Here is a 23623-nt window from a genome sequence, read left to right as displayed (position 1 = left end):
AGGGAGTTTCCCTGTTAAAAAGGTCGGAAAGGTGCATCATCTATGTGGTCAGGGTATATTACTTTTGTACCCAGCGCGGTAAACTTGAAAATTTTCCGTTTTGCAAAATAGTAAGGGGACGTTCTCACGGAATCCTTAGGCGCACCCTTGACCAATACTGGGGCCCACGTGAATCTCAATGTGAATATATTATGCATAGCAGCATTGCCCCCCCCCCCCTTCCTCCAAGATAGAGACAGTTTGTCATTACAGTCCTTTCTAAAGCCGCCTTTACGTACAGCTGTGTTGAATACGGGACGATATCTGATTAGCGGACCCCGGCAGCACGTGCAAAAACCAATGGATGAGGTGACGGCCAGCTTTGGTGTGGACTTGCCATCATGTACTTTAAGAATTCCAAACGTTGTGACTGAAGATGAAATATGGCTAGGTCGGCTTCAAAGAAAATGAGCACACGTAGGGTGCATAGAGTTGGTATCAAAGTCTCTGAAATGATCAAAAGATGAAAGACTTAAAACTTAGGTCAGTATATGCCTCAAAACCAAACAGTGCCTACAAACAGCAAATTGCGCATCGCGTAATGTCAGCCTTGTGGTATTCTATTATATCATACTCAGGCTTCAACGCACACCGACATCATTAAAAGTTGGATGGGTAATCCCGCATAAGAATGCCAAGATGAAAAGCTCTGAAATGCTTAGGGTTTGAAAGGCTTTCTGAATACCTTGTACGGGAGGGACTGCATGAGAACCACTTAAGAAGTATGGGACGTAAATACGTTTTAAGGCCAGCAAAAGCCGCTCGGAAGGCTCATCTTTAGCAGCGTTCACCTCTCAATTGGCTTTTACAGTCAGCTTGCCAAAGTTCTCTGACGGCGGCAACGTCCCGGCAACACCGGTCCAAACATTGTTCCGGTGCTACAGAGATCCCCAAGCTGTGTCTAGTTCAGACACTGCTCCAGCACCACAGACACCTTCCAAGGCTGTGTCCGGTCCAGACACTGCGCCAGCACCACAGAGACCTTCCAAGGCTGTGTTCGGTCTAGACACCGTTACAGAACCTCCCCGAGGTTGCGTCCAGTCCAAACACCGTTACAGAACCTTCCCGAGATTGTGTCCAGTCCAGACATCGTTACAGAAACTTCCTGAGGTTGTGTCCAGTCCAACCGCCGTTCCAGAACCACCGGGACCGACTGATGCCGTGTCGGTTACCGGTACCGTTGAACCAAATCTTAAATATTTGAATGGCGAATGCATTTAGTCGTCCCATGTTGGCCAATGGACAACAGTGCTACACATTCATGACGGTTGGTATTTTGACGATCAGGCCAATTTCTTTCGTTGGACGTTTATTGCATATCCATCATACCTCCAGTGAGAAAAATCGGACGTTTTACGAAGCAATGTGACCAGTATGTTTATGCAAGGAATCAAAGGCGCAGGCGCGACCAACATTATATCTAGCGTCATACAATATTCTTCAAACACTCAGTGCACCTTTATGTCCCTTAAAGCGGGTCCTAGTCGCAATGCCATGTAATACAGTGTGGCATATTGTGCCACAACAATACGCATTACTGCTGACACATTACTGTTCGCTGGCACACTGGAGCAAGACGGTAAAAACTTAACTAGTCAGCACGCGTAGGTGTACTAAAAGACAACTGGTGACATGAACACAGTGCACAAAAAGCGAGCTCAATTCACTAATGAGCAACACGTTTTGTAAATAAGTAGACGTATGAGCTATCTGTCGGAGAATATCGGTAGTGGCACATACCCAGTTGGAGCAGTTCTGAGCGGCATTCTTCAGCCAGTAAAGAACGATGGAATATCAAGAAGACTATTCACATGTGCACGCAAAACATAAGCACCAACCCGAAATGGCATGCAAACCAAGAGGCATGACTGCCATGCTCATAAGCGCATCGTCAACAAAGTTTTGCGTTTCCATACTATTGGTAATGCGATAAACAGATAACTACTAGAACATTAACAAGACATCGTTTCCACATGAAATTCATAAAAGAATGGAATCAACTGACCGATTCATACAGCGGCGACGTCACGGACAATCAGATGAAAAGCTTAATGTAGGGTTGTGATTCATGGCTTCGCGTGGTCAACAAATCAAGGCACCGACTTTTCAGGCACTATCTTCAACACCGGAAGATGGCATCAACAGTACTCTCCTTGATCGTGTCCGCTATGCGCTTGCTTGCTGGTGCCGTCTTTCGGCGCGCTGCACTCTCTCTCCTCCCTGTCTCTTTGCCTCTTTGGTACGGAGCTTCACCACATGTCTGCTTCTCTGCGAAGATCTACCATGGCGGGGTCGAGTTTACCTGGCGCCCCTCTCGGCGCAGAGTATACAAGACACCGGTGGCACCCGAGTATCGTGGACAGGCTCTGGGGAATGCTGGCAACACTGAAAATATCGGACCCTTGGCGTCGTCTGACTAGAACAGTCTCGGCCACCCGTGGCAGCGGCGGCTATCCCCTGGCATGCGACTAGCGGCGGAAGTGCTGGATTGGATGCAGCTCGATACGCACAGTTCACAAGCGTGGCAGAGTTTTGGCAGAGCCTCAGGGTGAGTCGCGTCCTCTGGTCGTTGAGGCCCCTCCCCTCAACCCTGGACGTGGGCCAGACGTAGACGTGGGTCTCCACGGGCTCCGGGCCACTCCAGGCCAGGTCAGGTCTGGCCAGGATGGTCAGCCAGGCCAGCCATCAGCACAGTTCCCGAGCTCCCGTGGCGCAACAGAGACAGCAGGCCGGGCGTCTATTCTCATGCAGCCGCGACCAGCCATGCTAGAGCTCCTCGTCCCCACAGGCGGTCGAGAGTCCGTTCATTTGTATCAACTATCCTCACGCGGCGACCGGCGACCGACTCGGCGCCATCTTCCCAATGAGCCTAGTACTGGTAGTACTGCTCGCCGCCGCCGCACTGCCCAACCGTCAGCGGTGCCCGCTCGCCGAGGCCCAGGTCGCAGGCCACCATCTCCTGGATGTCGTTGAGGGCATCCAGCGCGGCCGTGGCCGTGTGCAGTGCGCTGCTCGGCAGCGGACTGATCGGCGTGCCCATATAGGTGGCGGGACTATCAGGCCGACAGACGGCGCCACTGGCCGGCGGCGCGCCGCGGTCCGGCTGCAGGTACCGACTCACGCTGCTGTACGGCGGCAGCGGCTGGTATGTCGACGGGTATGGCGACGATGACGTCACGGCCACGCTGTACTGCTGCGGTGGCAGGGGCGGCACCAAGTGGGGCGATACGGGATGCAGGTTGTGGTACGGCGGCGGGCTTCGCTCCGGGCGATAGCCTGAGGACGCAGAACAGTCATCTGGGTTGTGCGACCTGTCAGTGGTTAGCACTCGCTGAGTTAGACCTGACACTGTATCCTTTATTCCACTGCATTAATTTTAAAAATAACCCAGGGAACAGAAAACATCGACTGAGACCAAAACAGCTGAAATGTCATTGGTCTAACGTATATTCCCAGCAAACCACGGGAAAAAACTCCAGGCGCGATGGGATCGGCTGGCTACCAACACAAACAATTGGTACCTCATGGACCACAAATATCGCAACACAGCAGCTTCAGTGGACATTGATGTTGATTTATTTGCTTGGTTCTGACATATGTGATTGCCCTTAAAGCCAGCTAACATCAATGTTGAAGACTTGCTCCATAAACGGAGAAACGGGGACGGATGCATCTTGTCAGGGTGTCACGTTTTGTCCGTCATGTAAAATACCCAATTAAAAAGCCGTTACGTGATTTAATGCCTCAAGTGCCGTGCATGTGCATCACCCATAACATTGCACGGCAGTTGTGGGTGGGGCTTTTCACACTTTTCACACATTTCACACAGCGGCGCGTCCGGTGACTGTGCGGGGCACAGCGGGCGGGGCGGCAGCGCTGCTCCGTACCGTACTGGGCGAGCGTGCCGTATTGCGCCGAGCCGCCGCCCAGCAGGCTCGGCGTCAGGCCCACCATGTTGACCGCCCGGTTCACGATATCCGGGCTGACGCCGGTGCAGGTCGAGTCGGCGTCCGGGCTGGCACTAGTCACGTTGCCGTTGCGCCGCCGCCGCTGCCGTCCGCCGGACGAGTCCGACTTGGGCTTGCGCTTTCTCGGCTGGGGGCAGAGGCGCGGTCGGAGCTCAGGAGCCGAGGAGCGCTGCGCGCGACGCCTGGCGGCCGGGGTCGTAACCGCGACTGGAAAGAGATCGCGCGCCCCAGCGGGGAGCCATCAAAAAGTCCAGGATCACAGCGTCCAGCGTTTATATCGTACGGGATCGCAGCATCCAGTGTTCATAACGCCCAGAAAACATACAAATCCCTGCCCATTGGGGGCGTTCATAAGGTCCAGGGACGCAACGTCCAGAGTCGCAAAGCCAGAGTCGTAAAGTCCAGTGTCAAAAACGTCCAGTATCCATGACAACCAGGCTAGTCTGGATTTCTGCCGCTAGGTAACACTACAGAGGCATCTTTATGTTCTGCCTCTATTTCCCTCTTTTGTCAACAGATGGCACAGTCAACCTGGCATTCTACTGATGATCACGTAATGCGTACAGTCAAGCATCGCTAATATAAATACATATACGCCTGGCGGCCGTGTTCGGTCCGGGTGCGGCCGCGCCCCGGGGCTTACCGGCGGACTGCGCGCAGATGCGGCGCGGTCGGAGACATGGCGGGCGGCGCGGACTCGTCAGGAACCGCTGAGCCCACGGGATAAGCGGGTTTTCCCGCCCCGCCACTGCTGCCTGGGCCCCAAATGCCGGGGTACACTCGGTTGCTCAGGGGCCCTTCATGTTGGTATCGGTTTTTTCCACTTGCTTGGAGGACCCCGTGCTGTTGCAAGCACCCACTTGCATTTGGTGTCTCAAGGAAATAAATGCAGCGGTGGTCCGAAAGAAAGGTGTCGCTTGGCCGAATGGGCCGATGCAGGATTTCGTTAATGGAGAGGCACGGACACTGTGATGACGCATCATAAAGCCCCAATGACGACGCGTGCTGTTCGTGCCTGTTTCCTTGCATAGGGTGCCCCTTCCCTGAACGGTCCGATTCAGAATTTTTCCAAAGTGAAAGGCACACCGATTGTAATGCCGCTGGATTTTGGTGCCCTATTAAATTATAGTTCTGGGCTTTGTAAATGGCCCGCTTTGATTTAGTACCCCTTGGCGATTAAGATAATGTTGTCCCGCAAGGACGGTTTTTGTGCCTCCTTTCCCATGGGTCCGATCCAGGATTTTATCAGGGCGGAAAGATCAACATAGTTATGCCCCTGGAATTAATGGCTCTTTCAGAATAAAGAGCCAGGGCCTTTTCTGGTACTCTCTGGGACTGGGTGTTTCTTGAAAATAAAGGTCATGTTGCCCCGAAGTGAAGGATTTGGTGCTCCCTCACCGCATGGGCCGACGCAGGGTTTTGTCGAGACCACGGCACGAACGTCGTGGTGCCCCTGCAATTTGGTGTCTCATAAAAATATAGGTTACGTGCTTCCGAAATGAAGGCATTGTTCCCCCCCTTTGCAATGAGATTTAGTGCCTCTTCAGAGCATCCAAACCTCCCTGGGCCCAAGGGGGAGCGGAATGACCCAATGGCTCCCTCCCCCTCTGAACCCTCCCTTGCTTTGTGGTGCCTCAGGAAGTGTGTGCCTCGGGAAAATAAAAGCTAAGATGTCCGGTAATAAAGTTTTTTTGGTGCTCTCTCGTGGGACAGGCCGATCGAGAATTTTGCAAGGGTGAAAGGCATAGATATTGTGATGTCCATGGATTTTGAACCCTGTTTAAAACCAAAGCTTTGCGAAATTTGAATTGCCCATTTAGATAGAGGGGCTCTTTAAAATAAAGGTTATGGTGCCGCAGAAAGGAAGTCATGGTGCTCCAAACTGACATTTTGGTGTCCAATAGGCCAAGGGGCCAATCCAGGATTTCGTCAGGGTAGGAGGTATAACACTGCTGTATCCCTGAAATTTGGTGCCCTCAGAAAATGAAGGTTTTGGGCCGGTTATGGTGTAACCGGATTTCAGTGCCTATCGAAAATAAAAATTGTGGTCATTTGTGGTGCCCGTGAAATTCTGGAGCATTTTGAAAATAGAGGTTATGTGGATACAAAATTAAGACTTTTGCTGCCCCTTCACCATGGTAATTTGTTGACCCCTCACCCCAAGGTATAGCGGGCATAGCCTCATCCAACCCCACCCCCTATCACTCCGGGTCCGCCATTGGTCAAGGTCGGTTGACAAGACGCGCCTCATCGCCTCATCGACTCAAAGCGTAGCCCGTTATTTCTTTCTCATTTTTCATTCAGCTCCTCGCGTAAGCCCCATTTATGTCACTTTGGTGTAGATCTGAATACATACCGTGTTGTGTTTAGAACTGCAAAACCTAATTCCATGTTCCGAAAAGTGTTGTTTGTACATGCTATGTAGCTGGGGCCTCCTTCGCAGTACACATGTCTCATGTGTACTGGGCCATGCTGCCTCTAGACATTCCCCACGCAGGCTCTAAGCGAATGTTTCCTTCCAGTCAACAGGTACCCACCAGCGGTTCAGGTACGCACGCAAACAGGTACGCCCGCTGTGCTGCTACATACAGCCGACTGTTAGACGCCTATTGCATACTGCATCGCTCATCCCGTTTCAAGAGCATTTGCAATAAGCACCGTTGAAATGCTCTCTGCTGCCCTTGCCCCGAGCACACGGTGTTCCTACCTCCGTTACCAAGGGCATAGCAAAACAGTGAAACTAACTGTGCATATTAAAAGCTATAGTTATGACAGCCATAATATACACATATGCATATATACATATATAGTGTGTATAGAACACACACACACACACACACACACACACACACACATATATATATATATATATATATATATATATATATATATATATATATATGTGTGTATATATATAGGTTCCGGCCGTCGGTTGCCTTGGCCGATCAGCTGACCATTCGCGCCATTTTCATTCGCGCCAGCCTGCCTGTTGTCAAGCGTGTGAAGTTCGGCGCGTGGATGAGAATATTCTTATGGCATTAATAATTGGTCGGGTAGGGATGTTTCCCTTTTTGAGTTCCTCAAGCGCCGTAGTCGTTTAGCACCGGACCCCAGACAGATCGCGACTTGTCGCATGGGAGTTTGTTTTCGGAGGCGGGCTCAGTGTGAGATGAAACAAGGAGCAAGTAAATATGGAAGTAAGCAAACATTCTCACCTCACATGGCTGCGATTGTCGACAAAATAAGAATCATCTTTTCACGAAAAATCATTGCAGATGTCCAATGAAGCAGTAAGATAATGTGCAAGACAGCGAATGTAGGTACTCAGACATGCGTACAGCATAATACATGCAGAAGGGGTATCATCATCAATCACATATTTCCAAGCATTACATGATATGAATTCACACGTTCGCACTCTAATTCTGGTGACACATACCCCCCGTTATATCACTCCGTTCACAACTAGGCATGATATTACAGAGACCAGAACAAATGTGAGAAGAAACACAAATGCACGGTATGCTGTCATCTTAATCGAGACGTGCATCAGAGAAAACCTGCCTCTGCCTGAAATGACGGAAAAATCAAATTACATGGCAGAACCTGCCGCCACCCTACTGCCTACAGGCAACGTATTCGCTAAATACCGACAATAGCATGATGACATTTGTCTCGGTGTTCCTACACGCGATCGGCTGTTTGTCGCCTAACGCCTACACGATTGCATCTCCCGTTTCAAGAGAATCTGTAGCATGCCCTACACACCGGGCTTGCCGTAAGCGCACTGTGTGCTCCTACATCCATGATCACAGACATAGCGAAACAGTGAAAGGAGCTGAACATATTGAAAACTATTATGATCATATTCAAATTGCATACCCGTACCTTTGTCATATTCCTTCGGTTTTATGCGTTCGCTACAGTTCGTCTTACGCTATAACAGCGATCGGTTGCCTTGGTCGATCATCTTTTCGTTCGCACCATTTTCATTCACACCAACCTGCCTGTCGCCAAGCGCGTGCAAGCAGTCTGGCGCGTCAATGAGATGTTCTCGTTGTTCGGACGGGGAAAGTTTCGCGAGCATCGAATTATGGCACGTGTTTTGATACCAAAACGTGTTCCTAGATTTCTGGTTTCGGAGCAGCGGCAGTTTGTGATGAGCACTGGAAGGCGATCTATGGCTGGCTCAGGCGGCTGGCGGCAAGGACATTGCACTACAGAATGTACTCAGAATTGAATAAGACACACGCCAATTTAAGATTCGTGTCACTGCAAGGCTTGTTCTCGTCGACATAAAATAAAGCTACAAAGTGCGGTTTTCTGTAAATTTCGACCTTTGGCCTGTCAACAACATAAAAGTAGTACCAAACGTGATATCTTGTTCAAAACAATATGCTGCTGTTCTCGGTAAGCCCTATCTTTATAAGCTCGGAAACGCCGGGGAGGGTCGCATCAACCCTCTCTCCCCCTATCAGTCCGAGTTATGCAAAACGGCGAATCAGGGCGATGGTTAAGACATACAGCGAGCATAGGTGCTTAAACATACCTACAACGTACATGTAGGAGGGATGTTACTATCAGGCACATATTTCCTGAGCGTAACATTACATGAATCCACACTTTTGCACCCTGATCTGTCAGTGCCAAAGCTCTCCCGTTATGTCACTCTGGTCATAATTCGGCCAGATGTTGCGGAGGCTAGACAATCTTCACAAGAAACAGAAAATTGCACGATGTGCTGTCATTTTCACTGAAGGAGTCATCTGAATAACTTGTTAACGTCAATCACGAAAACATATATGATGCATGTGAGCATCTGGCGTGGTAGTGTTTTTAGGACATAATATTTTTGAAAGTGTATTCGCCTTGCCCTGCCATGAGACTGTGGTAGCGAGCGGAGACACTCACTGAAGCTAATTTTCGATAACAAATCCGATCGACTTAACCTACAACGGCTCTTTGTCTTGGCCGATTATGGACCACTACCTGACGCGAAATCTGATGCATGACTTTATCGCATGTCCCGACTGAGCAGCCAGATGGGGTCCACGACTTTACCAGAGAGGGATTCTTGGACAGCTAGACGCTGCTACGGTATTGTCAGAATTTTTATTTGGTAATATTTTTGCTCTTCTCATTCAGTATGGCCATATCAAGACTTCACGGTCCCAAAAACAGCATCTCCCAAGGGATTCCTGGACCCCTGACCTTCTCCCACCGTCCCCCTCCCTCTTCAACAGCCAAGGCCCCAATAGAGTTTTCAGCCAGGACTTGAGACCCCATACATATCTCGCTTGGGGCTGAGGGACCTTTCCGTCCCCTTTCAGATTGCCCATCGGTTACGATTACTACACATTATACATTGGTCCCCTCTCTGACGCTGAAGGCCCTCTGACCGGGATGGTTGACCCTTGATCAACGCGGGGCCACTCACAGTTTCAAAAAGGTCCCAAGAGTAGCGGGTTTAATAAATAGCACAGGGATCCCAGTTCGACGCATTTGGGCCCTAAAAAACGGGCCAGAGGACGCTGTCCGGTGCTGGTTCCTGACTGGCATGAAGCTCTTCCATTAAGGCGCCCGTCAAAAGGGAGGAGGGGGTGGGGGCTCTGGTCCAGCACGAGCGAGATCCCGAGATGTCTGACACGTCCGGATGTTCGGTCCGCCGGGATGTGTACCGCGGCGAACCGAGTGAAACCGAGTCAGGGGCCTCGGGCCCTGACGCAAAGATGGCGGCGTGCCCGACTGAGCTGGAAGCGTTTCGATCGCGGACGGGCTGCCCCATGAACAGGCCTCGCGCGCGTATGGCGGGGTTCGATTCTTGGGCGAGGGACGGCGCGCGCGTAAATGCGTTCTTTTTTTGGCGGCCGGGCTGCCTTGTCCGCCGGCCCGCCGTGGGCGTCGCTGCCGGCCGGACCGTCGAGCTGGGCAGCCTCTGGGCTGGCCTGTGTGTCCGAGCTCCGCGTCCAACCAATTTCACATTATTATTCCCACATATATACAGTGATTGAGCGGAAGCATTGTCTGCAACTTTGGCGGGCGGCAGCTTGTTTGCCGGGACGGCCTGTAATACCAATTGGGGCTTTACGTCTCACAGGCTGCTGTATCTATTTCCAGGCGGAACGCCTCTAGTACGTATTTATCAGGCATTAGGTACGTAGGATGCGGTAGTGGTGTAGCCAGGACTCCATTCCAGGATAAAAAAGTCCAGAGATGAGCGTCCTAACCACTAACCACCATATCTCCATCGCCCCTCTGCGGCGCGAACTGCACCCGTCTCGATGAACTCCAGACTGGTGTTGCTGGACCCCAAATTGTATACTTAGGAAGTTCTGAAGCGTAAGGGGAAGAAAGCATGTCAAGATTGATGAAGTGGATGGCGAATACACGGTCACGATGCTCCCAGTTCATTCAGCTTATCTATCGCAAATCAGCTCAGTGACATTCAATCGGCTCCGCTGTTCAGATGGTAATCAACAGCGCCTTTAAGCGCGGCACGTGCGTAGTGTTGTGCGTGACGTTTGACAAGGAGTTGAATAAATTCGCAGTCAACGTTTACTTTTTACTCCCTATTCACTTGCCACCAGGAGTGCGGTTTCCAATCCAGTTGCAAGGGTTTCACCCCCCGCCGCAACTATTTGCAGCCTGCAGATTTGTGAGAAAGTGATCCAAATTCGGAGAGAAACCGATTTGTTGACATATTATCACGGCACTCTTCGTTGTATTTTCATCGCTCAGCCAACCAACTTATATTGGCAAACCACGCCCGTTTAAAACGTACTTAATCGAAGAAACGAGAAGGCTGGGTCATTGAACGTGTCTCACCAGGGAGTAGTAGTATCCGGATTCAGCTGATGAGACAGCCCCCACCCCTTCTCCTTGAGAATAAAGGCATGTGTAATCCAAAATAAGTCCCGCTTGCAGGAGCGTGTGAAAGAATTTGCGGTTGAAAGAGGGAGGGGAATCATTCAAATAAAATCACCAACAATATAGGTTGGCTTGCCGGGAGCCGGAGATCTATATGCGCGCCTACCTGAAGCAGACATCAAATCAGTCAGCCTTACACATCAGTCATCAATTTCTTTAAAAAATCAGAAACATCACCCACATATACAGTAAATAAAGAAACCAAATACCCCGGATAATCTTATCCATGGCCCACAATACCGAACAGCAGGCAGCCCGACAAGTGCTTTCCACGACTACCGTGCAGCTACTGCCGAATAACCAGCTATTCCCGATGCTGCGTGCCAGGGATCAAAATTTTGAATTATTTAATACGCCTGCTCCCAAGGGCGTGTGGACGCGACAAAGTCTGTGTGCTCAAACAAAACGTTGTCCATATCCATGCACAATGGTTTAACTGGGCAGCACCGAACCGCATGGCGTCACTCACTGGCTGAGGCAGGCGAAATCGGCTCCTGTAGCCCTCCATCGGCCAATATTCGAACCCTTAGGTGAAGGGTTGCGAGGAAGTGGGACGGGATCCCAAACCGTGGATTTCACGCACGCTGGACTTTATGAACACTGGACTTTATGACATTGTCCTAGATTTGCCGACTTTGGGTGTAAAGCAACACCATATAAGGAGGAATCTTTCACTCCTTTTCCCCATATTTTAGGCGAATTTTTCACTCCTGCCTGACATTGTCCAATCGCACATGCCAAACCCCGATTTCACTTTCTGAGGTCTTCAGATGTCATCCAAAACCGAGCTCACTTGAAACCACCAAGCATAAACGAGGGTTCACAGAGCCTGGAACCTATGGCTATGTCCTGCCTCACCTGCATCTGAATTATGTTTGTGTATGCACAGAGCAAGGGCGCCAGGTACCCTCAAGCCCAGGAACCCCAGCGACTTTAGCCGCTTGCACGCATTAAGTTTGGTTTGCTTACAAAATGCATTACAATCTACAGCTATGTGCCAAATGCAAGGTTTTCACGTATCCCGTATTTTTTTTTTTTTTTTGGTCTCAACACCACACCACGAAAGCAGAGCCTGGTGCAAACACCAGCAAGGCCTGGTAGAGAATTTTACTCTACGTATTTCTTTTTTCCAGAGAAAACTTAACCACTAAATTGCATCACTCCCAAAATGCAGTGGTGAAAAATATAAGAAATGTCTTCTAAATAAAATTTACAAAATAAATATCTCCATTTGAACACTTATCTTAACAGATTTCGTGTCAACTCAGTTGATAACAAAATTTTACCAGAAAAGTATCAGTCTTCATATTTATTTAACTCCTTTTGCTTTTTCTTGATATCATGCGAGTGTGATACCAGTTCATTCTTCCTTCCTTTTCGATTGCATTTAGAGGTACCATCTGTTGCTTACAATGTTGACCAGTTGTTCGGCCAGATGCTCCAACTGCAAACTAGTACACATTTCATACATAAATTGGATTAAGTCGCCAGACGCCCAAATATGTTTGATATGCACCCAACAGTGAACATTTCACAGGGAATGAAGGGGACAATTTGAAGCACGGAACATATTTCTGCCGCCATTTTCACCCTGTTAAACCCTCGGTTAACAGTTTTCTTGGTTCATGACGATGCTCATATTGACAAACCTAAGCCTTTCGGGTGTCTAACTCACCAGGCTGCCTGACTAGGCTATCCTAATGCTGCCATACAGAGCTTTGGGACAGACCTGACGCAGCTAAAACAGAAGTGTTTATTGGCGAAATTCTGCCCTCTGGAGATGTCTATCGTGCACACCTCTTACTTTTTTCGCATATTAATCTCGTACATTGGTGGGCATGATTGGTATTTATGTTTGGGGGTGAGTGGGATGACTCTCTCTGCCAGCAGACCATGCAAAAGGTACTGAGAAGCCAGCAAGTCTCCTGTAGACCAAGTGCTTGCTTAATTTACCTGCTTTCAACAAATGATTGGTAACCATAGTTAGCCATTTTCTGTTTCAATGCATCGGGTTTTGTCATTAGACAAATTAGGACGCCACAATGCACGTAAGGGGCTTATTTTGTTCCGTATCATTGATTAGTTGCTCTAAACTTTTTGATGTGGTCCCTCATGGCTGCTTTAACCAGATGTTTTCTATAGCTGTCATGGCTTGCTGACTGGCAAATGACTGTACTGTATAAATCCACTTTATTTTTTACACGGTGATACTCTAAGCTGCATAGAAATCATAATATGAGTTAAATATTAACGTGTAACAAATAATGAAACAATCCCATTTAAAATGTGAAGCCAATATGCCAAACTTTGTTATCAAATATGAATAAACAAGCCTCAATAGATGTCTTTGCTGCAGCTGAAAAGGCAAGCAGCAATACTGGCATGGTCATCTAAAAGTTATGTTACTTTTCGATAAGAGAGATTGTTTTGTGGGGCATACCGATTATTGCCCTTGACATAGGTTAACCATGACAATGATAATAAGTTGTTCAAAAGTGATTTTAAGTGTTTTTATTTGTGTGTTATCAATTTTTCTGACGTCAACAAGCATACACAAATGAACTGAATAAAAATGGAAGTTGAAACCAGCAAGAAATTGGCTTTATCATGTTTTATTACAAGTGTTGCTGTCAACAGATAGGTGAGTTGAGATGATGTTCAACATATGGGCTACTCTAAGTTAGGTTAAATTGGTTAAGTGCATGGCAAGTGACAACGGGAATTGCGCAAGGATCAGTAACTCACAACTGCTGCTGTGCTACAAACAGGTTAGACAGGATGAGATGAAGTAAGGTCTCTTTAGGTTAGGCATAGTTAGGCTACTTCCATGGAAATAAGCATTGGTATTTTGTAAGAAACAGTGAAAAAATGCATGTTTTCTCTGACCCCATCTTAACAGAAGCCAGAGGTATGTGCTCCATCTTTTGTGAATTGATTTTTTTCACTCACGCACGGTCTTTTTGCGACCGGATTTTTCACTCCCACCCTAGTTTAAAAGCGATTCTAGCTCCCTGCTTTATGATTTTCCTCTGTCCAGGGGTTTTGGACGTTTTGTGGACCTTATGAACGCTGGGTGCTGCGATTCTGGATTTTTTGACCACCGTACTTTATGAACTCCGGACGTTTCAATACGCATCCGCGCCGGCAGCCGGCCCTGCCAGGCGCACGTGATCTCGGACTTAGACCGGCGATTCGCGCGGGAGGAGGGGGGGGGGGGGGGAGAGGGCACGGTTATGGCTGTGTGAGGTGACACCAAGCTTCCGACGACGTGAACTTTTCGACGATATTCCTCACTTTAGCTCCGTTCCTGGCTGAATAAAACATCAGAAGGAGCAGCTTTCACATGGTGGCTACCTTCATCATCTGAACGCTGGTCGCAGGCAGTTGACACACTGTATCGCTCAGATTGCTTATCCGCCGTTCTCTCCTCATTCTCACTTTCTCGCATATCCCCAGGACGCCCCGCTTGCCTGGAGCAAGCAAACTATATACGTCATCCACGAGTGAACTAAGTGTCCCTTGGTGGTAGTAGTGGCGGATGGGGTAGAGGGGAGGGGGGACACTTAACCGTGGAGCACAAGTGAACCCGACCATTAACACCCGTGTGAAATGTCTCCACAAATCACTGCACATGATCGTCATTGCATCGTAACCAATCATCACTGCACTTTCCTCAACCATCACTACCAGCCCATCGCCCGCGACCACCTGCACACCACCGCAAGTGACCAGCATTACCAGCTCGCCACCAAACCACACCCGACTGTCACCACCTATGTGCTTCCACACCCACGTCACTGCACGTGACCACCACTGCACTACACCCGATCATCACAGCAACACACCCGGTCACGTCCTGCCCCCCCCCCCCCCCCCCCCACACACACACGCTGTGGCACAGGCAAGGGGGCACAGGGGCGCATGCTTTCCATTAGGTTCCGAGGGACCCGAAGGAGTTTTGTGACAGACGATTAAGAGCCTGAAAGGCTGGCGGAAGGTCACATTCAAGGGTCTCCGACCGCAGAACCTGGCGCTCTTATGCCAGCCAGAGGGCTCTGCGCGCTCATCAGGGGCTCCCTGAGTCCACAAGGGCTTATATGTATATCGGTCAGACACCACCAGTAACGTAATCAGTTCCGTGTCGCCATTGGCCTAAGGCTCCATCTATCAAGCAGGGAAAAAGCCGGGGCCAACGATTTACCTTGGTTGGGCCCAGCGTCTCTTAGGGGCTCACAACACCTAATAGGGGGAGGGGAGGGAGGGCTGCGTTGGCAAGGGGCACTGAGTCGGCCAGAGGTGGTGTTTGAGGAGGCCCGAAGAGAGTCTGGAGGGTCCACCGGGACGGACGGTCAGGGGCCCGATTGGAGGGCCTAACGGAACGAAGGATTCGTCGGAGTTCTATTCAGGGGCGCGGCCTGCGGGGACGGGCCCTCAAACGACAGTCGGAGAGCCCTTTGGCCCATCAGAGACCCCATGAATCGGTAAGGGCTTGCACGCCGGTCAGGCACCACCAACACCGCACAGTCAGCTCCATGTCGGTATGAGCCTGAGGACTCACTTTCAAAGCGGCGACTAGGGCCAGCGATTTACACTGGTCGAGCTCCCTGTATCTGTCAGGAGTCCACGGTGCCCAACATGGGACTCTGTGTTGGTAAGGGGCCCAAGTCGACCAAGGGCAGGGTTCGATGATGCCCGAAGAGAGACCAGCAGGGAGGTCCGCTGGAACCGACGATCAAGGGCCGGGATGGAGGATATAAGGCCCCGTAGAGCTGCCTGTAGGTTACATAAAGCATCTCAACCCGTAGGGCCGAGACATTAAATATCAGTCAGAGGGGCCCGTGCATCGATCGCGGTCTCCCTGAAACAATGCGAGCGTCTATGTCGACCAGACACCACTAGCACCGAATAGTTGGCTGCATGTCGGTATGAAGCCTGGGGACCCATTTCGCGACCAGGAGCGAGCCCGGGCCCTCTATTTGCATTGATCTTGGTCCCTGAAACAGTGCTCGAGACCTTGTGTCGGTCAGGGGCCCACAGTGCCTAACAGGGGCTCATGTGCCGACACTGGCCCTTGAGTCGGTCACGAGCTTCATTTAAGGAGGCCCAAAGACGAGCCGAAGGACCCGTTGCGACCAAAGATCAAGGGCCCTTTTAGAATAATGGAGAACCCAAAGGACTGGTCGAGGGCCACATGAAGGACGCCTCCCCCCCCCCCCCCGTCCGCCCGTAGGGCCGCGACCTAAAACGTCCTTCTGGGGGCCTCTTGCATCGATTGGAGATCCCGGGGACAGTGCGGGCTTCTATTTCGGCCAGAGACCATTAACATCATAGTCGGCTCCGTATCCGTCTCAGCCCTGAGGGTTCATTTTCCAAGCACAAACAAGGTCGGGCCCGCGATTTGCATTGGTCGGGGTCACTGAAACAATGGCGGCGTCGGTCAGGGGCCCACAACGCCTTACAATGGTCCTGTGTCGGCAAACGTCTGAGTCGCCCGAAGCCGTGCTTTGCTATCATTTGAGAGCCCGCGTGCTTATAACTATGTAAAATAATTTTTCTGACTTACTGATTCTGGCTGAATGTTACCCTTTCCAGAAAAATATGGGTTGGACATTTTAACACGAATTCATAATCTATTTTGATATGTGATATACGTTCCAGGGATCATTAATATCCCTGAAGAGCCCAGATACAAGTTCTTGCAAAGTTTCTCAGTTCTGTCGGCTTGGAAAGAGTTCACTGAACCATTGTACAATAAAGAACCCCGTTGATATATTAAATGCAGTCGTTTACCGCCTGATTTCTTCAGGCTATTTCCTTCAAAATTCAAACACAGGATTAATCTTGCGGAAGCGTCCGGTTTCTGTTGCAGTTATATAAGGTAAACCTGCTAATAAAGCACAGAATAACACACGCCTCATTTTCACGTGGACCATACTCAGCGATTTTTTTAGAGGGAGGGGTGGGGGCTCCTTTCATCACCAGGGGCCCTCGGCCAATCCTGTGCGCACTTTGTCATGGGTTTGGGTGCGCCCTTGCCCCCACTCACCTGGATCTCATCCTTGCGCATGCTGGCCGGCCGGTTGCGCCCGTGCAGCTTGATGTAGAGACCGCAGGCGTTACAGACCGTGTTGCCGTTGGCGTCGCGGCGCCAGAGGGAGGTGTTCATTGTGCCGCAGTTGTGACACGCCTGACCCTGGCGTCGGGAGATGGACTGCGGGCAAAGCTGACACGGTCAGGGGCCGTTAGCTCAGCTCAGCTCAGCTTACGCAGGCATAAGCGCGGCATCAGGGCGGCAAAGAAGGGCGCCACACGTCACCTGACTGGCAAGATACATCAGGTTTAGAATGACATGGTTTTGAGTCCGCCGTTTCTCTTCGACTGAAGCGCTGTGGACTAAAGCACAGCCATTCCCGGAGGCGCAGCCACCGCACACTCACCTCTCAATCCTGATTATTACCCAAACTTTGCAGGGCTAGCACGCAGCAAAGCGCCAACTTCTGGTTAATAAGGAACCAGAATAAATCAGGAGATATGAGCACCCTTCTGTTGTTTAGCTTGGACTTTTAACTCACCACTTACCTTCAGAAGGCTTAGTTCCTTTCGACAATTAGGCATATCCAGGCTGAATAAGTCACAGGTAAAACAGAAGAGCATGCATTGTGGGGAAACTTGCAAATCTGTGACAAAATGCATACATCATATGCCGTAACGTTTAGCTCTTAACACATGCAAAGCCGAGACAAACGCATTCACTGCAAGCGGAGCTCCAGTTAACCTTTTAGGCAGACGTCTTAGCGCGCATCTGTGCCTTGAGTTTTTCACGACACCATGGCGACTATCTGTGACCCCAAAATGCTATCTTTCCTACCATTACACCTGGGCAGTATCACCCCCGTACAGTCGTATCTCTCTATCCATATCCCTCACGTACAGTCCCATCCCTCCTCATCCCTATCCCTCGATACAATGGCGTCCCCCATACCAGGGCCGGCCAGCAGCAACTTGGCTGGCAGGTTCAGCTATCTACAGAACGAGAACATCGCCATATTTGGGTGGGAGCATCTTTTCACGAAGGACGCTGTCGAAGCCAGTCTGAAAAAGGCCGGGGCGCACGCACATATTGTGGCCTTCAGGGACACGTGATCTTCCTGTACCACATTTATTACATAGTTGCATGACTATATGTTACAAATTAACAACTCGGGGTAGACAAGTAAGTTTAAACAAATCACAATCACTACCTTTAATGTTGTGCACCGCTACATGCGTATGTTTCCTGTGTTACCTACCTGCTTGAGCAAAGGCGAAAATGTATTTTACCTAGAAGAGTCAAAACGACCAGTTAGACTAAAATATAGCGAGCTCATACTTGCTGTCAAAAGCAAAAACACTGAAGCCAATATATTCTATCACGGTTCATGATGACTACCGAATCTCACGTGACAGTCCCTATTTTCAATTCGGATCTTTTAAAAAAAACAATGGCCATCTCCACCAGCAAATTTATGACTTCCTCTGCATTCATCAAGAAGACCTTTACTTCACAAAAACATTTCGCCATAGTGTATCTTGTAATGTGAAAGCTGTGGTTTCTTGGTCTTGTCAAATCGCTATTTTTCTCAATATTTTGTATTAAGTCGTCTTAATTGTAAGGCTTTGTTTTCAGTTTACTGTGTACGAATATTCAATTATTTGTGTAATTTTTTACTCTGGTGTGTCCCGGTAGTGTCCTTTCTGTTTTGGATCTTGCATACGATCATGATGCGTGCCTGAAAATTTAAACAAACAAATTCATTCTATTTCAAGACTCTCCACATTGTAAGGTAATAACACTATACCTGGAAGAAGAGCTTAGCGTGCCTGCGGTGCGCTTACCTCGGCTTTTAGTGACAATTTTTGCGCTGTGCCCTCTCCATTCTAATTCCTGCGTAAACGCCGTAGACAAGTGTTATCAGCCATCACTGAAACTCCTCCTCTCCACTGTGGTCCTTCCTCGGCACCTGGTCACTTCAGCCAAAGCCCGACCCCTCTCCCCCAGGCAACCCAGGCGGTGGCCTGGCTCTGTACCTTTTGACGCATGTCGGGCGCGGCCTCAGCCGTGACCCCGTGCATGCCAGCGGGAATGACCTCGGTCAAGACTTCGGGCGTGGCGGCGGGCGGCGAGGCCGGCAGGAGCGGGGTCAGCAGGAACATGGCGTGCGGCTCGGCCGGCGGCGACTTGGCCGGCGGCGGCAGCTCGCCCTGCGCCGCTGCAACATGATAGGCCCGGTCATGCGGCGTCGCGAGTGGCGCCAGCGGCGTCGGCGGCAGGCAGGCAGGCAGGCAGGCATGCGGGCAAGCAGAGCGGGGCGGACAGGCAGGCGGGCGTGGACGGGGAGGGGCGGGGGACTCACCAGGCGGCGCACCGTCTGCCGCAGCGGCGGCCGGTGGAAGCCGTTCGACTTTGAGAAGAGTGAGCAGGCGTTACAGAGGTAGTGGCCGGTGAGGTCGCGTCGCCAGAGAGGCGTGTTTGCCGTGCCACAGTTGACGCACTCACGGCTCTCCGGGAAGCTGCCACAGAAGGCTGCAACGGCAACCAGGTGCCGCCGTCGTCATAGTCTGCTCCGGGGGAAGGGGAGGGGCCACGGCTAGACGTCCGGCGACAGCCGGGGGGGGGGGGGGGGGAGGCGACCGGCGGCCCTGCAGAAGACCACAGGTGATAGCGCGATCAGGTGGAGAGCCCTGACGGCTGCTGGTTGTGATCGCAGAAGCCGCCTTCCTGAGCGGTCAGTCTGCGTTGGTCTTGCCGTGTTCAGCGCACAAGTAGTTGATGTCAGGTCAGAGTTGATTTCTGCCGCGCGGTGCCAGTGTCCGTCCCAGTTAAACAATACCCCCCCCCCCCTGTGTGTAACTAGCGTGGGGGTGGGAGTTGGTAGTGGGGTACTGAGGAGAGACCCACAATTTGTCCACAGTAGTACTGAACCGTGGCAACATTCTTTCAAGACCGCTCTTCCTCTCAACTCTAAACTATCACTGCCAACACCTTGACCGATGAGTAGCAAGTACGGCATTGATCATTTGATCAATACAGCACTTGCTGCATGTACCAAATGAGGTCATTTGAGCGCGAATATTTACTCTCATTCACAGTGTCTGGTATCGCGATAAGCTCGCAGACCTTGCATTCTGTCCGCCAACACTAATGCTGGGTTTCAGACACACCGCGAAATAATTCACAATTGTTTGACACCCTCACTACGGTTTTTCCTGCGATGGTAACCAGAGCAGAGTACAAAATGGCTGCGAGCTCGGAAGAACGGGAAACCCAAGCAGCTCTTATCTCCCACGCATCCCGTCCGGGCTCCACCGCCACTTCCCGGAAAGTTTGTCCTAGAAGACCGCCACTGCCGGGAAGCGACGGCACGGGACGGATGCGCCGGGCACGTGTACATGCAGCCGGAGGTATCCGATGTCGCCCACCACCGCTCCAGGACTTAGATCATACCCGTCCCGGACTTCGTCCTCGAGCGAGGCGCCTTCCTGCGGGCACCTCGCGGCCCGTGCGCCCAGTCAGTCCAGCGGAGAGCGGTCGCGCTGTTGTTTCAACTGGGTAGTGACGGTCGACGGCGGCGGCGGTGGGCGCACCGACACCCGATGTGCCCCGCTGTACGATCCGGCCAGCACAGCATGCTCTTTGCGGCCGCACGTTCCGTGACGGCTATCTGATGGCTAGCCGTACTTGTCCTGGTGTAGCGGACATCTGTGACGGGGAGGACCACGCGCATTGAAGATGTGGCGCGAGACAGGTGTCAGACAATTTGCATGGTTGAAGGTGTGGTTCAGCAACCTCACTGCTAACACTGCATGTTCATTAAATTTTCTAGCTTAAGTGTAGAGCAAGTCGCGCGAGTACCATGCAATATGCAGTGCCTTCTGGTGCATGGGTACTCGGCATACCTCGATATTTTTAGAATCACGTCGTGCCCATTGGATTTCGATTACGATTGGTATATATCGGACCTTCATGTCATTCACAAACTTTGCAATCTTCCACCTCGTTTGTCACGTAATTTGCAAAATCCCCAAAGTTCAAAGAAGAGATGGCTCGCGCATCGATTCCCTTCCTGTCTTTGACACAAGTGTCGTGAGGTCTCACGAAATGATCTTGCCTCCTTCAGTAAGTATCCTGCAAACAATGTTTACTGGCGCAAAATATCGTGAGCAGTCTAGGTATTTAAATTGTAGGTTAATCAACGGGTGTAAACTCTTATAAAACTGGATCGGCTTGGGCGCCTCCGCTGGCCAATGAGCACTTCTGACTTAGAAGTCCTCCCGACAAGAGATATAACGCTTAAAAAAGTAAAAAGAATAAACGCAAGAGAAGTAAGACAGCCTGCTTGGAAACAGTTATGCTCCTTGCAGATACTGTATTTGACAAGTTATACTTCCTGTCATTAACAGAAAGATATAAATTAACAGCCTGGGAGGTTAACAGAAAATTTCAACTCGGTACCTCAACTTTTTTTTCTCAAATGACAACATTAGGGGATATAAATGCGCGCAGAAAACCACCATTTATGTGTACCCTGATTTGGTCATCTACAAGCTGAGGCCCTAACTGGTTTTGAAAAAGTATACTCCAGTAAAAAAGGGATACGTAGCGGTGTAATTAACGTAGCAGTGTAACTCAGAGGTATCCACGACGTCCACCTTAACTTAGGATAAACTCAGCTATTCCTTGTTGGGACAAACAAGTTCATTGTAAGACTCATCTTACACTCCCACCGTTAGACTCTCTTCTGTGAACTTTGAGCACTCTGCAAATTACGTGACAAACGAGGTGGAAGATTGTAAAGTTCGTGAATGATATGACGGCCCGATATATACCAATTGTAATCGAAATCCAATGGGCACGACGTGATTCTAAAAATATCGAGGTATGCCGAGCACCCATGCACCAGAAGGTACTGCATATTGTATGAAACTCGCGCGGCTTGCTCTACACTTAAGCTAGAAAATGTTATGAACATGTAGTGTTAGCAGTGAAGTTGTTGAACCACACCTTCAGCCATGCAAGTTATCTGACACCTGTCTCGCGCCACGTCTTCAATGCGCGTGGTCCTCCCCGTCACAAGTGTCCGCTACACCAGGACAATCCATTCCATCCCTTTATAGGGGCATCCCTTTATAAGTAGCCGTGACCTGTTATGTTCCTAAGACAGTCGACGACAGAAAACGTGCACGGGTAAAAGATAGGTCTAGATGCGAAGCTCTTATTTTGGAGGCGAGTTCGTCTAGATGCGAAGCTCTTATTTTGGAGGCGAGTTAGTCTAGATGCGAAGCTACTACTTTGGAGGCGAGTTAGTCTAGATGCGAGGCTATTACTTGGGAGGCGAGTTAGTCTAGATGCGAAGCTTTTACTTGGGAGGCGAGCTAGTCACCTGTTCATGTCTTGTGGGAAACCATTACCACTGAGCGGCAACGTACGATCATAATATTAACAACTACGTCAATGAAGAACGTGCTTTCGGTTCACACTATCATCTTTTTACCATTATTTTTTCGTAAGTGATATGTATAATGTTTTGACACAAATCTTGCTTAATTCGTGTATCTAAATATTTCCTAAATATAAAATGCAATTATACTTCATGGCTTTAAAAACGTATTTCAACACTACCGCAGGGAAAAGGAGAACAACATCCGAAAGAGGTCTACTTAGAGCAGGAATGTATGGTCCATAGGTAATAAAAAACATACAAGATTAAGATGTCAAAGAATAAAACAATCAGTTTACTCTAACATGGAACTACAATTCAGCCGGCGTGCTTAGTTACCTGTACCCGAAAGCACAGCAGACGGAGAACTGGATGTCGCTCAAATCATATTACACCACTACTGGTAGACTACGGAGGCTCAGAATCAGCAGTTTTTACAGAAAGCCTGTATCGTTATGGATCAAAAACTGAGCCAATGACACAGCACGATTACCTGCTACCTCTCTGCCAGTGACAGGTCCCTAATTTCCATGATATTATGGTTTTAAGTCCATCAAATGATGCTTCTGCGAGTTGTAGAGAATACAGCTTGCGCTGTATAGTGTGTTTACGCATTGAGTGCAAAGACGACGCAAAGAACACACTGCACGCTGCTGAGCTGTTGCATTAAACGCAGCTTTCTGAGAGCCCTTCAAGTTGGCTTGAATTTCACTCTAAAACATTACAAAAACTCAAGCGAGCATTCTGGGCTGTTACTTTAAGAACTGCACAGGAGCTTACGTGCTATACAGTGTTAATGCGTGGGAAGACTGGTCAGTGTTATTGTGCTACTAGTGATCATTCGAGTGCTTAGTGTTACTGTAGTCTGCATCTGATGCAACGAGAATATGTAGTGTGCGATGGTATGTCCTCGTCAGACTTCTCACCAGTACCTACTGAGAGGAGCCTTGGCTTGAACTTACAGCGTGGTGACACGTCAGAGGTCCGCTTTTGCGCTACAATGTGTATACTTTTCCCCGTCTACCTGATAGAGATTGAGGTCATTCTGGTCAAGGAGATAGCGATGCGTGCCAACAAAGATAGCGGCCGGAGGTGAGCTAGCGCGTCTGGCGGTCTCTCACGGGCCGGACAGAATGTTTACCACAGGAATCTCTAGACAGCGCCCAAAGCTGAGGCGCTGTCGCCGGCGGGCTGGACAGACTACATGGGGTG

At 49.9% G+C, this 23623-nt stretch overlaps 1 protein-coding gene across 1 annotated transcript in view; it reads right to left on the bottom strand.

Annotated features, from left to right (window-relative positions):
- Positions 1-1312: 1312 nt before the first annotated feature.
- LOC119103672 (GATA-type transcription factor sre) overlaps positions 1313-23623 on the bottom strand; it is a 41697-nt gene continuing 19386 nt past the window's right edge. Inside the window, exons 4-7 of the mRNA XM_037227290.1 lie at positions 19328-19497; positions 16981-17145; positions 3927-4134; positions 1313-3315 (exon numbers count right to left, since the gene is read on the bottom strand). Of these exons, the coding sequence (XP_037083185.1) occupies positions 2909-3315; positions 3927-4134; positions 16981-17145; positions 19328-19497 (950 nt within the window). The 3' untranslated portion in view covers positions 1313-2908. The remainder of the gene's footprint in view (positions 3316-3926; positions 4135-16980; positions 17146-19327; positions 19498-23623) is intronic.

This window comes from Pollicipes pollicipes, unplaced genomic scaffold (genome assembly GCF_011947565.3).
Source record: "Pollicipes pollicipes isolate AB1234 unplaced genomic scaffold, Ppol_2.1 Scaffold_5724;HRSCAF=6776_pilon_pilon_pilon, whole genome shotgun sequence".
Classification (NCBI taxonomy): domain Eukaryota; kingdom Metazoa; phylum Arthropoda; class Thecostraca; order Pollicipedomorpha; family Pollicipedidae; genus Pollicipes; species Pollicipes pollicipes.
The sequence above is the reverse complement of the archived record's forward strand: the minus strand, read 5'-3'. Positions and strand labels throughout refer to the sequence as shown.